Source organism: Pyxicephalus adspersus, chromosome Z (genome assembly GCF_032062135.1).
Source record: "Pyxicephalus adspersus chromosome Z, UCB_Pads_2.0, whole genome shotgun sequence".
In the NCBI taxonomy this organism is placed as follows: Eukaryota; Metazoa; Chordata; class Amphibia; order Anura; family Pyxicephalidae; genus Pyxicephalus; species Pyxicephalus adspersus.
Window position 1 is genome coordinate 11,705,386 of NC_092871.1, and position 13,919 is coordinate 11,719,304.

The window sequence follows — 13,919 nt, forward strand, 5'->3', positions numbered from 1 at the left end:
AGCTTCCCATTTTGCTTGATGAATTAGGGCCATAGACTGTTCTAATCCAGTTGAGAATATGTTGTTCATATTGCAAAAAATGGATGACGTCTGGCAAATAGTCCACAGCATAACCTGATGCGTTTCATCCTGTCCACCCACCTTCCTCAGGGGATCATTGAATCAATATCACAGCACTTACTCCCATTCAATAAATTTACTCCTATTCATGATTACCAAATTGTTAGATAAAGTGCATAGCACGCACATAAATGTTTCTATCACAAATATATATGTATCATGAGGACCGGAATTTCAAGGTTTCCCCCATCTTAAAAAGATCCAGAAATGCTGCTCGAAAGAGAAAATCAAATGTATGCCAAAAAACTGATATCTTATCACCTTGTCACCAGGTCATCATGCAAACTTTATGTCTAAACTTGTTAAAATGTGCAAGAAATGAAATTCCGTTTATTTTGGATATTTCTCAATATATAGAAGGGGAGAACTGGAATATGGCATCACAGGTAAGAGTGAGTGTGGTATTGTTTAACGATTGCTTTAACAAACTCCACTGCATACAAAGACATTTAGTAAAAAATATATGGAGAAAGAAAAGATAATATAATACTTATGTGGGCCCATGAATAAGATGTTAAACAAACATTTGCCAATCCTAAATAAACATTCCGCATAAGGTCAATTTGATGATATTTGGTTTGGTAAAGATCTGCGTATTATTAACAGTTTTGTTTTTTTTTTGTAACAATGTAACAAGGCAAGACAAGGAAAAATCCATAAAAAAGGGAAATGCCTGCACAGAAGTATTTATCTTAGAGAGGCTGACTGGCAAGATTTTGCAGCCCTGACATCTTGCAACACCTCCCAAAGATAAACAGTTAATATATATATATATATATATATATATATATATACTATATGGCATTTGACCTTTATTTTTCTTGTTGCTCTTAAAATTAGCCCCAAGGAGAAAAAAAAACTGGCTTTGCAAAAAGACATTACTGACAATCTGTTTATTGTACAAATGGGAGTTTCAGCAACAGGGCTGGGCGAGAAACACCCGAATCCTGTTCCATCATGAACCGGGCAGTACACCTTTTATAATTACAATTATGTTTATTATGAAGTACAGAACATAAAAGGAAAGCCAAGACAAATTACATCCTGATACGCGGTTTGCATATATTCAAGTTTCAGGTTTCTACACTGAACATGATCATCCCAACAGATATACTAGTTTGGTCACTGGAAGGAAAACAAGAAAAACCAGAAGTCATAGTAAAGGGCAAGTGTGGCAATGCTTGCGAGGTTTATAATAGGATGACCCCCAAGATAACTGGCAATACACATTGGGTGAATTAGTGCAATTGGATAGTGTGAAGCCAACCTTATTCCTAAACATGAAGACTCAGCTCAAGAGTCAACCAACAGGTGAATGGTCCAATGAGGCTTAGTTTTTGTTGGTTTGCTTTAATTAGCTTTAATTTAAAAATGTCTAGTCTGTCTCTACTTGATTTGGGTGACTACACATTAAGGCTCTACTTGACACACTCATTGCATTCCCTGTAGATTTGTTGCTTTACTTCCATAGTAAAAAGCTGCATTGGAACTGAAGCAATGCAACGTTAAAGCATTCATGAACGGCCGAATTACTTTTGGATTGGAAAGAATTGGCAAACAATCAGTATTAGACATGTTCATACATTGATATTTGGAGCATATGGAGACCAAGCCACAACGTAGAGCAATGCGGTTTTGGCACAAAGCGAAGCAGCATTCTGATAATGATTGAAGCAAAGCATTCGTAGAGAAATTACTATACATCTATACTTTAGTATCCTAGTACTTTGCATTAATTATGCTAAAAAAACACGTTTGAAATTCTTCAAGCATGGGTATTGGAAGTATGCCCAAAGCAGTGGAGGCTAACCCAATCATTTGATGCCATTTGGGGCTCTATGGGGCTCTGGTATGTGATACTCCTCCAATGAATGCTCATAAGCAAAGTAAATTTATATAAGTGCGATGTCCCACTGTTTGATGCAACTAATATGTACACTCAGAGGCAAAGAGATTAGGGATTTCAGTAGATAGGCCAAGAAGCATCAGACATCAAACTTACACTCCTAATGTCTAGCTGAAAATTCAGATTCAAAGTAGGCAGGGATTTCTATATCTCTTATAATTTAGGATTTTATACGCAAACCCTTGTATATGCTCAATGAGGGGTCAGTAATCAGTGACTGGTTCCTAAGCTTCCAGATTGCATGATGGCAGTAAAATGATTGATCTCATCCAGTTCAGCCTAGGACAGGTTGGTGATCCAGAGAAGAAGCACAGCTCCGATGGCAGCAATGAAAGGAAGTTTCAGAGTAACGGCATAGTTGCAAAGGTTTTTTTCGCAACACATATTACCAACAGATACTGAAAATCCTGCTAAAACTTCTGTGGTTGTCGTTGAACAGATTTTAGCACTTGCACAACCATATTTTTTCAAAGGCATTTGTGCTGTGAAAAGAGAAACATCAGAGGATTATCGGGAAGAAAGTCTGGTTTAAAAATACCCAAGCAACACACAGATATAACGAACAGTAAAACTTTTTTAGAGCCAAATTCAGATGACAAAATCATATTCAGTTATATTTATATTGTACAAGCAACCATTATTTTCATAGTATTATCTACACTTTCATGTTATAGCAGCTGTGGGGAGTTTTGAGCAGTTCAGAGAGACAAATTCTCCATTATTCCGCAAGTCTGGTTGAGGATACAGGTGTTATGGTTTGGTGGTGGCTTTCACTCCAGCAAACACAACTGCATTGTGAAGTTAGAAAGGAGTCTTTCCAATAACAGAAAAGAATACTTGAAATAACTAAAGTTACAATATAGCATGTAGAATAAAAAAAAAATATGATTCCAAATTTAGAGGATGTTTGGCATCATGTATTTCAATTTCCCATAGAAAAGGGATTAAAGGGCATGGATAGGGCCATGAAAATTTGTATTGCTGTAAATTTGCAGCTCTTTATTTGGGATCCCGGCCTGGAGTGTTCTGGAACGAATGGGTGGGCCAGGCACTCCATCTCTTTTCCAGTCCAGAAACTGGGGGTTGGTCTGGAGAACCTGGCTGATAATAAAAGGGTGCAAATTTTTGACACGGGGGGGGGAGTTGCAAGCAGGTGACTCTGAAAGAGCCCAGGAGGTCTCCCAAAGTTAGGTCCATGGGACCAATATTTCTGAAGAGTGTGTGTGACCTGCATTCTGGAAGAGCCCCCGAGGTCTCCCAAAGTTAGGTCCATGGGACCAATATTTCTAAAGAGTATCAGAGAGCCAGGATGTTAAATTTGTGTTTTTATAAACTCTCATGCTGTAATAACACTGATCCCATGCAAGGGAAAACCCTGGATATTGATTTGGTTTGATGTTTTATGTGAATAAATATGGGCAGGGTGCCCTGAAATTGAACAGGAGCCTGGAATACCTCTTTGCAGTGAATGTGTTTGGTGCAAACATTCACACATTATATAAACTCCAACAAAAGGTACAAGACTACCTATGATACTTCAAACGGGCTTTGAGCTAGCAAAAGACATTTTTTAGGGCTGGCCTTGAATGCACAGCTGACAACAGATCAATCTTCGTTCAATTTTCTATTATGTGTTTCTCCTTTCTCCTCAGCTCACTAGGCTACATTCAGCAATATATAGCTAAAGATAAAACAGTTAGAAGACTTTTAAAGTAAAAGAAACATGGAACCCCTTTATTTGCTTGTGTTTGGTGCTCATCGTGGCCTGCATATAAAGCAAACTTCATACCACTTTATACACTCTAGCATTCATTTTTAATAAAACTATTACAAAACCAAAAAACAATGCCCTCATTCAACTGTGATAACGTAATATAATAGAATGGCTTACCTATTGTTGCATTTTGGGTCAAACAGCGCTCGCCCGGGTTACAGGTAATATCAGATTTTATCAGGCACCCAAAGTAGTCACAGCTTTTACAGATCAGAGGAGAACCTGGAAGAAAAAGTACAGCAGGTGACTATAGTTTATTAATAATGGTAATGATATTTCTGCCCTAAAAGATTTTTGGGTTATGGTTTTCTGTCCATCTTGAGGGATCTTGGGTGAAATTTTATTCCAAACACTTTGGTGTCAGCCACACTGGGATCTAGTTTGCATGATGTAGAAATTAAAAAAAACCATGGACAACCTTTTTAAGAGGAAACTATACCCAACTTCAGTTGATATGTGCTTTGGGAAGGTAATGGCTCTAACCCAACAGACCCCAAATCTGTGTTTGGTTACCTACCATAAACTTTACACAGGGTCCGCTGGAGGACAGGCAAAGGTGCCACCAGGAATCATGCGGGATTACTTGATCCCAAGAATTGAACCTAGCCCTCTCACTACAATCATCCCTCTTTAATTTGACCAAGCTTTATGACTGATGTCTGCTGCATCCCTTCAAACAAGAACTACCACATTTGGATGGAATGGCCTTTTTCGCCCTAAATTGAGAACCTAAACTGCACATTTCTGACCCCAAAATTATCATTGAGAGAAGAATCGAAATTTCACCTACCGGGTTGTCCGATCCCCCCAGTGCTGTTGGTTGTGGGGAAGGTGTGGATGCCATTGCAGAGGTCCGTGTTGCAGCAAGTCTGGGTAAGTGATGGATCAGATAGGCTGGCATTGCACTCTTGTGATCTCAGACAACCTTTTTGCTGTCTTTGAACGTTCCCACCTGTTGTAGAAAGTCAGTTGTAAATAGCACAAGACCTAATAGTGTTCTATATTTTAATGTACTACAAATATAAAGTAATTGTATGACCTCTGCCATCAGACTTTCTTATCCCGATGCACCTAGGTTTCTTGAACTTTGACCACTCAAGATAATTAGCACAATTTACCTTCTGATGTACAGGAATAAAATTACAATGATATCACATAAGTCTATTTTAGTAGATGTGGATGCCCAACATTTATAGATAGTCTTTTATGTAGGCTTATTACCTAAATTTATGGAGTTTGAATTATTTATACAACAATAAAATGCAATATTCACTTTATATGGATACAGAGTTTAGGTCACAGTCATTCAGGAACTTTTTTACAGTTCTTTGATTTTTCAAGCAAAATAAACTTTCTACATGAAAAACTTTTCAGAACTAAAATGCACCAAGATTTATCTTTCATCCATAAATATAGATCTGGATGGTAGATATGGGATTTATAATTGGTGGTATTCATCCATTAATATGGTAAATATGGAATTTGAGGGATTTGATAAATATTTAAATGTGAGGAAGGTGCATTTTTTGGGAGAATAAGGTCTTTTTGGCCAAATCTCAATAGCGTTGTATACTATTATATATAATATTAGAAATGAGGTGGAACAAGTGATACAAAGCAGTAGTATGCAGAAAATGAAAAACATACAAAACAGGCAGCTGGATTCATGGTAACATGGGGTCTTCTTTAGCCACTGCAGACAGCAAAATTGATAGAAAAGGCTTGAAACTATAAAACTAATTTCTACTATTTGTGGTGCGGTTCACTGCATCTCACACAGTGTGCGATATGCAGGGACATTAAGCATTGCATACAGAGCAGTGCTGTTGCTTCTAGTTATGTCCTGCATTGCAAGTAACATGAAGCAATACACTTTTTTATAGCAGGATGGAGGTGTAAGGGTCCACTAGTACTAAACTATGTAAAGTGTTTTTGCAAATGCATCAGTGTTGCATGTGCAATGATATATGTTATATTAGGACAGCCCAGTTATTTGAATAGACCACCCAATGCATTTGTTGCAGAGAAAAACTGGACCTATCATACTTAATGCATTGACGTTGCCACATTTTGCCCTGCAGTGTGCTGGAAGGGTGATCTCGGTGTGCCATTAGGTAAAATGGCAATGTATTGCACCTAAGCATATTCTGTGCTAAGGTAAGACATGTGAAAACAAGTGCATCTGAAAGACATTTTCCCAATAGATATATGACGACAGTCTAATAACAATAGTGAACAAGGCGAATGAAGCTAGACTGGACTGGAAATAAAATAATAATTAATTGCATGTCAGGATTAGTTGTGTTGTGATGAATCAAGCTGCAATATTTCTTTTACTCCTAGGTAATAATTAACACTGTTTTATAAACGGATTTCACAACACTTTTTAAAGTTGTTTGGGGAAGACAAGATAAAGTCAGACATGGTACAGAATATTGCAGGTGTTCCCAAGTCTTTTTAGAATGGTCAGAATGATGGTGGTTGGGGTGTTGTTTTAAGTAAGGATAAAAATTGAAAGTTTTCATTTTGCCAACAATTTTAGCAATCATTTGGGCTTTTTTGGTGAAATTTCTGCAAAATAATTTGCAATAAATGGTGAAAACTAAGTAACTAAGTAAAGTTGTTTGGTTCTTTAGAAAAGTTTTTTGCCTTTATCAGGCTTTTCTTTGACTGTGAGCATAACTAATAATAGGAGAAACCCTAAATATTACTTTGATCTTTTCTTTATAAATAAAGCTGTGTGACCAACATGAGAGGGCAGCTTTTATTAAAATAATCCCTGGTGATCCCCACCCAGGGGTGTAGTGGGGTGGGCACAGGTAGGAATTCCATGCCCTCACTTATTTTGGGAATGGACACGCATGCCCACTCTTATTTTGCAAAGAATTCATTGGTGGTCTGCGGCTCTGCCTTGTCCATCCCCTACAGGTTCAGGAGCAGTACACTGCTGGAGAGGGGTACACCGGCCAGAGCCATGGACTATGTATGGATTACCAGGCTCAGGGCGGTGGGCGGGTTGTCTCTCTGAACACAACCCACACATTCTCCCGTGACAGGCTCAGAAGTTTCTTCCCCTTTGAATGACAGATAGGCAGGGGTGTAGTGGGCGGGCATGTTTACATAACAATGATGCGCATGTGCGCTTGCCATGGATAGTACCGTGCCCCCTCTTCTTTTTGTATAACTACACCTCTGTCCCCACCATAAAGGTCCATGTTCAGACCCTTCCTTTCATTGGGTGACAACTATCAGTCATTTGTGCTCCTTTGTTACCACCCTGTTACATGTGCCCAGGGTTTAGACAACAAGGTGCCGTGCAACACACAGTGAAGAGACATGGTCTACCATCATCACTATCAAAAATCTGGTCCAGAGCCAGATTTACAGCCAAGGCCAAAGTGGTGCATGTAGGTGGGAAGTGGAAAAAGGACGCCATAGCATATACGTTCTGAGATTCAAAAAGAATACAAAAAAGCTTATATCCTGGACAAACCTAAAACAGCCACCACATCTTCTCCATTTTCTAAATAACCTCAAGAGTAAAATAATAATAATTCAGTCTAAAAGTCATTCACCCTAAGCTGTATTCACATGACAATGATCTACTAGATTGTAAGCTCTTCGGGGAAGGGTCCTCTCCTCCTGTATTACTGTCTGTGTTAGTCTGTCATTTGCAACCCCTATTTAATGTACAGCGCTGCGTAATATGTTGGCGCTATATAAATCCTGTTTAATAATAATTACAGCTGTAAACTTTCTCCCCTTTTCTGTTTATAGGAGGAAGGCTCCCTTTTCATGTGTCCACTATCAGCATGACGTTGACACTTACTATTACCTGTCTAGCGTTGGTGTACTCTCAGGATCTAGAAGATGTGTGCAATGATACAATGGAACTGTTCGTTAGTGACCGGTGCTGAAACGCTACACACCTGTACATGGTACTGGTATGGGACGTAGAAAGTGGACAAGGGAAGTGTATCAATCTCTACAAGGCAAGGAAAAAGTAACCTGTGCATGATGGGTTAAAAAGGGTGGAAGTGATGGGGAAATTTCATTTCATTCTGGAAAGTAGATTTTATAGCATATGATCCTTGCAAGCATTGTGATTTCTAAAAATTGAGGGATCACTCTTTGACTACAGTAGGCAATGAGCATAGGAAAATGAATACAAAGTAGTGAAATGTGTTAACATTAAATCTCATGGGGCCTCCAAGTGGGAGAGCTAACATAACAGGTAATAAATTAAAATGAAAAAAGTAGATATCCATCATCATATGACATACGCCCTGCCAAATCATTGCATTTACATATTACTGCTAGGTAGATGTGAGTCATACTTATAAACATACAAATACATGAGTTATGCAACATGATGAAAACAGGAATTTAAAGCAACCAGAGCATCTTTCCCAGAAGAAAAATGGGGAAGAGTTTGAAAGCTCTATGGTAAAAAACTGTCCTCTCGCTAGAACCACTCTCTGTATACTCATTCCTATTCCTTATATGTAAATCAATCAATGGAAAAATTCAGAAAGGTATAGCTGCCCACTTTGGATTTTGAAGCTTTATTTAGAATCCCAAAATTGACATTCCCAGATATTGCTTAAATCCTTATTGTCTAAAATATGGGGGACTAGATGGTAAAGTTCCCAATACAGATCTGTTTTTTCAAATTGTCTTATATATTGGGCACTAGCTTGTAATGTACCCAGTACAGATCTTCTAGTTTTCCAAATTGCCTTAAACATTTGGCACTAGATGGAAAAGTTCCCCAATACAGATCTTCTGGTTTCCAAATTGCTTCAAACATTGGGCACTAGCTGGAAACGTTCCCTAATACAGATCTTCTGGTTTTCCAAATCGTTCTAAATATTGGGCACTAGCTGATAAAGTTCCCCAATACAGATCTGATTAAGGTGTCCTTTTGCATTGTCCATGGATGGCAAAGTATGAGGGCCATGGAAACTCCATTTCCCAAACTGCAGTACAAATTTATCTCTCCTTCATTCAGCTGCTGGGAGTAAAGTAAAAAAGCTAGTACTTCTGGGTATGGAAGGTGTTCTAACTTCATTTCCAATGGACATATGGAGCAGTACTGGAAGGAAAATAAAGTCCAATCCAGAGGCCGGCATATTCATTGCCAACTTAAAGTTTTCAAAAGCCTAAGGTTAGTCACAAATCTTGCAAAGCCTCCTTTCCCTGCAAAGAGGGCCATTAATGTGGTTGGTTAGGTGTTGCCCTTTGCAACTTTACACTGTGAGTGTTCTTGATGCCTATGTTCTTTTCACTGAGCAAAGGAACTGAGGACTTCTAAATCATACCCAGAAGACTGAGGATATCTTATAGCAGAGAATGGGTAATGTGCGAGATAAGTAGGAGGTAAGTATTTATTGCAACCAGTGGCTCTATTGGAAAAAAAAATAAATGAATGCATTTGAACCCAGAGATGGCATTCTAGAGACCCGTTTGCTGTGCCCTCCAAGGAAAGAATCACATTTTCACCCTACTTTACATGCCTAGGAGTTCATCCCGTTCATTTACTGAATTACCAACCTCTGAAGCCTATAAACAGTTATAAAGAAATTCTGTGGCTGCTTTTGCTGACTTCTCATTCTGCATAAGTTGGTTGGCAGCCTGTTATACTGCATATACAAAACTTTAAATGCTCCAGGCAATTAACCCAGAAAAAGAATGCAGAATCCTGACTTTACTCCAGTTAGGATGTCATTACAGAAGCCAGGATACTGACATTTTAGGACAGAAAGGACAGCAAATGTGATATGAAAATGGACTTTGTGCTGCATATTATGTTGGCGCTATAGAAATACTAATTAATAATAATAACAAATGTGCCACTTGTGTCAGGAAGTTGCTTTTCTTTTACTGACCCAAGCATAGATGGTCCATAGAGCTTCAACATCAGCAAAAAAACTTACCAACCCGATATTCCCGTGTCATGCACTGCTCATCAGCACCGCATTCTATAGTGTTCCGTTTTTGGCAATCATCAATACAACTATAACACTTGACCGCATGACCTGCAAAACAACAAGAAGAACATTTGAGTTTCTGTAAAAAGCAGGGAAAGGTAAAAAGTCCTGCCATTTTTTTTCTGTCTGGGAATTTTCTCTTTACTTCTTAAACCAAAGACACAACAGGATGTTAGAGGAAAGTGAAGAGAATTTCATCTTTTCGACAGATGTCCCAGAAAAGGTTCCCCTAATATTTGTTCTAGAGACAACTCAAACATTTTGGATTTACCCTCACTTTCTGTTTTGGTGACATCATAACCCATCAACAGTACAAATAAAGGGGGGATCTCCCCAATTCAGGCAGCAATATAAATGTAATGCAAGATCTAACCTATCCCTATTTATCCATAAAATGTATACATAGTATATCCCATGTACATTGAACTGAAATTGATTTTATGATTTATGCATTTTGGTATACATGACTGGCATGTTCATATACTGAATACTCTCATCACATCCAGGTATGACATTACAAAACTTTTCCTGATGGTAGCCCTTTAAATCACATTGCAGCTTCATGTGGACACCATCACTCGCTTCACGCCACATTCCCATATAGACAACAAGGATGGCAACACATTGCAAAGAATTCTAGGTTCAGATTATGCAGAACACTCTTAGCTGTTCTAAAAGTATTAGCCAGAAAAATGAAGAAAAATAAATAAAAAACAAGTATACAACGACATAAAATGTAGAATAATGGCACATCACAGACAGCAACAGTGAATTCCCGGCCCTACAGATGTCCTTACCAATCTGGCATTGCAGTAAAACAAAAAGAAAACATAGAATTAGGTTTTCTTTTCTCATCTTGGAGATCTCTTTGTTTTCTTGCTCTCTTGCTTGGTCTGAAGTTTTTGTGTATTTGCCTCTTTATTTTCACATCTATATTGCAGCAAGTAGAAGGGAGGAGGTTTGTGCCACCCAGCCTCACCCCAAATAAGCTACGGGCAATGAATAGGTGTGGCAGAATCTGCATTAATTTTAATTTCATTTTGGATGCACTTTTTGCCTTTGTTTCTCCCATGGTTGTTATGTGATGTATTGTAAGGATTTGTGAAAAAGGAAATAACTCATAGCAACCAATTGGAAGTCAGAATGCTATTTAGTCTCCAAACAATAATCCCTCAAAGTGCGATGTGTGGATAACAAGTATGACTGGCATAGGCAGACATAGCCAACAGCGGGCCCCTGTGCAGAACTGACTGAGGGCTCCCCTCCAAACTGACCATGTAGCTGGGAATGGTACGGGGCCCTCATGCAGTTTGCACCTCCCTATGTCTGTTCCTGATAACTGCGGAAGCCTCACATTTTTTCTGGGCTTGTTGAACAAGACCTTGCCATCACTTTAAGAAATGGATTACTAAGTAGAAGGGATTGTTTTACTATATAGTTTCAGTACATAGAGGACCTGCATTGACAGAATTTTGGATTGTGTTGATGGCAAAGGTTTGAAAAGTTTTTATTGTTATTTCGAATTGTGCAGCTGAACTCCCTCTGACCTACATTTTAGCTGCTTCACCTAGGATTGGGGTTATAGGTCATTAACATCCGCAATGTTTTTTGCCCAAAATCTGTTGGCAATATCCCCCCCCTTAATATTGTCCCCTTATTGTTAACCCTTCTCCAGGTGCAGAACCTAGCTTGTCGTGAAAAGGGAGCAAGAGATGTGTTCCTTCCCCTCGGTCCGTACCAAGCCACAGTAATCTTGTTACCAACTGATCTGGCCATACCAGCCTCTGGCTCCCTCAAGAGTGGCTACGGTGAAAGGTAGGGCCACATCAGCACAGTCTGTCCTGCAAAATGGTAATGAGAGTGGAAGGGGGCTTATTGAAACCTGGAAGCAGCCTATGGAAATAGGGCTTCCAAAAAAGCTCCCCTTCATCATGAGAAATTGTTCTCCTAGTATTTGCAACTCCTCACCCAGGTCAAAGTAACCTAAAAATAAAGAAAACACCCCGCACAGCATAAAAGTTTATTGTAGAAAACACACAATGCATATTTAACAATGTATTGAAAAAAAAAACTTTAAGTGATTTAATTCACATGTGTCAATCGACAGTGTTACCTTATAAACGCTGTTAAAAAAAAAAATCCCCGTCTGTTGATAAGTAAATATAGCAAAGGCTGGTTTGTTTTACAATGGCACAATCAGCAGTAGTCAAAACTGTCAATGATTTATTGAGATTTCAGAAAACTCCCCTCCCCACAGTACCACTAATGACCAACACAAACATTTGGGGACAGGTTGTGAATCCATTCATTAATATGGGTCCTCAAATGTTGAGAGACCCTAGGGCCTAATATGGAGAGGACACACGCTCACTGCACCTATTTTTCTTGCTGGCCATGGTCATATGTCTGGACAAGGCTTTGATTTTATTAATAGTAAAAGTATTGACCGAAGCCCAAAGCCCCTCAACACCCAAACTTACCAACATCGTTAAAATCAGAGCTTCCCAATTTGATGGCATGTAAATATAGTGCTGGCCGGTTTTATGTACAATGTCTGAATCAGCTGAAACTGTCAAAGACTCCTTAAGATTACACCAACCCGCCACCACCACCCAAAGACCAACACAACTATTTAGGGACAGGTCCTCCACCTTTAATGCTGTGTGCCACTTATTACCAGTTGTGGCAAAAGTTCATCCCCTACCAACGTCAGTTTAGTTCCACTTTAAGTTTTTCAGCATTGTTTTTGCTAAATAAGATGGTGTGGCTAGCTATGTCTTGGAACATGGGGGGAATTTTGACTATAATTCCACTTAATTCCTGTGTGGTAAATGTTATTAGTCTCCACCCTTTGTTAACCGCACTCCTTGGTACTGTTGTTCCTTTTTAATTGAATAGTGCATTCTGTTTTTTAATTCTAGTTGTTCTACTATTTTTGTATGTTATTTTGACCTCATGTTGAATTCATCCAATAAAACAAATTTAAAGGAGAATATGCTCATGGAGGATCTTGAGGCTGGCATCTATGACAGGGGGGAGAGTTTTGAGACCTCTTGGTTCTACTGGAAAGAATTCCTTGAATCCCCTGAGTATAGGCACTGTGCATGTTCTACAGCATAAACATACCATGTTAATTAGATGTAAGTGATCTGTGGAGTATTCCTTGTTCTACAAATGTAATGACCTGCCTTGATTTCCCTGTTTGACATCATGCCATGTAATGTTAACTAACGGTCTTGTCACGTCATTGATAAGCCCTAACGTTGCCAGTCTGATCTTTTTGTTATTCTTTTTTATTGTCACCACAACCCTGTTGCAAATGCTATTACCCGTGTTTATCTGTAATGTTTGTGTAAATGTAGGAACATTTTGAAATAAAGAATGATATAAAAAATGAAATCCAAAAGTGAAACTAAATCAGTGCAACTTGCCTATCCGCGTTCCATTGCAAGGCACCACCATCTCCTTTATTGGCTGTGCCAGGATTACATTATTGCAGAAAGAACATCACCTGTCCCTTATGCAATAATGGACTGCCTGATCCTTTGTGCTTCCAAGCATAGGAGTGTGCCTAGGAAGCCCGGTGCCTACAGCCTCATAGCTGTATTTGCAAATCTGGATGATTTCTAGAAGCATATAATATAACTAGGTATTTAGGCTTTAAAGTAAAAATAACAGTGACTGTTCCTCCAGGGAACATCCGATTGCCTCTTGGAATCAGGAAATAATTTTTTTCCCCTGTTGAAGAAAATTGTACCAGGGTTTTTTTTTTTGCCTTCCTCTGGACCAACTATGTCTTATAGGGTTTTATATCTGGGATATGTTTATTTCCCTGGTGGTTGAACTTGATAGACTTATGTCTTTTTTCAACCTAACCTACTATATAACCATGCAACTATGGTAGTTCCGACTGGTATTGTCAAAAGATTTGCAATGTGATTTGGTAACATCACTTATGGCCTTTTCCCCATTCCCCTTCTTGGAGTTTTCAACTTGAGGAAGCAAAACTCTGTCTCTATGAAAGGTGCCACCTCCACAAATAGTCATTTTGCTCTATTTCACTCTGCCAGCTTTCATAGGGGTTTCTCTATAAAGTAAAGCTCCATGCATAGTTGCATGTGTTACAACT

General features: G+C 38.8%; 1 protein-coding gene across 1 annotated transcript; it reads right to left on the reverse strand.

Moving 5' to 3' along the window:
• Positions 1 to 998: 998 nt before the first annotated feature.
• LOC140343844 (uncharacterized) lies at positions 999 to 10,721 on the reverse strand. The gene is made up of 5 exons (XM_072430739.1): positions 10,588 to 10,721; positions 9,737 to 9,838; positions 4,591 to 4,752; positions 3,918 to 4,022; positions 999 to 2,508 (listed from the first exon to the last, which is right to left on the reverse strand). Exons 1-5 carry the CDS (start codon positions 10,643 to 10,645, stop codon positions 2,306 to 2,308), a joined length of 630 nt encoding a protein of 209 aa, XP_072286840.1. The 5' UTR covers positions 10,646 to 10,721; the 3' UTR covers positions 999 to 2,305.
• Between the last annotated feature and the right edge of the window lie 3,198 nt (positions 10,722 to 13,919).

What these genes read in the sequence shown, in the direction of transcription:
- LOC140343844 (XM_072430739.1), bottom strand. Translation starts at nt 10,645, where the DNA reads ATGAGAAAAGAAAACCTAATTCTATGTTTTCTTTTTGTTTTACTGCAA. An exon ending in GACACGGGAATATCGGGTTG is followed by an intron (nt 4,753 to 9,736) that starts GTAAGTTTTTTT and finishes TTTCTACAACAG; the next exon opens with GTGGGAACGTTCAAAGACAG. An exon ending in GACCCAAAATGCAACAATAG is followed by an intron (nt 2,509 to 3,917) that starts GTAAGCCATTCT and finishes CTCTTTTCACAG; the next exon opens with CACAAATGCCTTTGAAAAAA.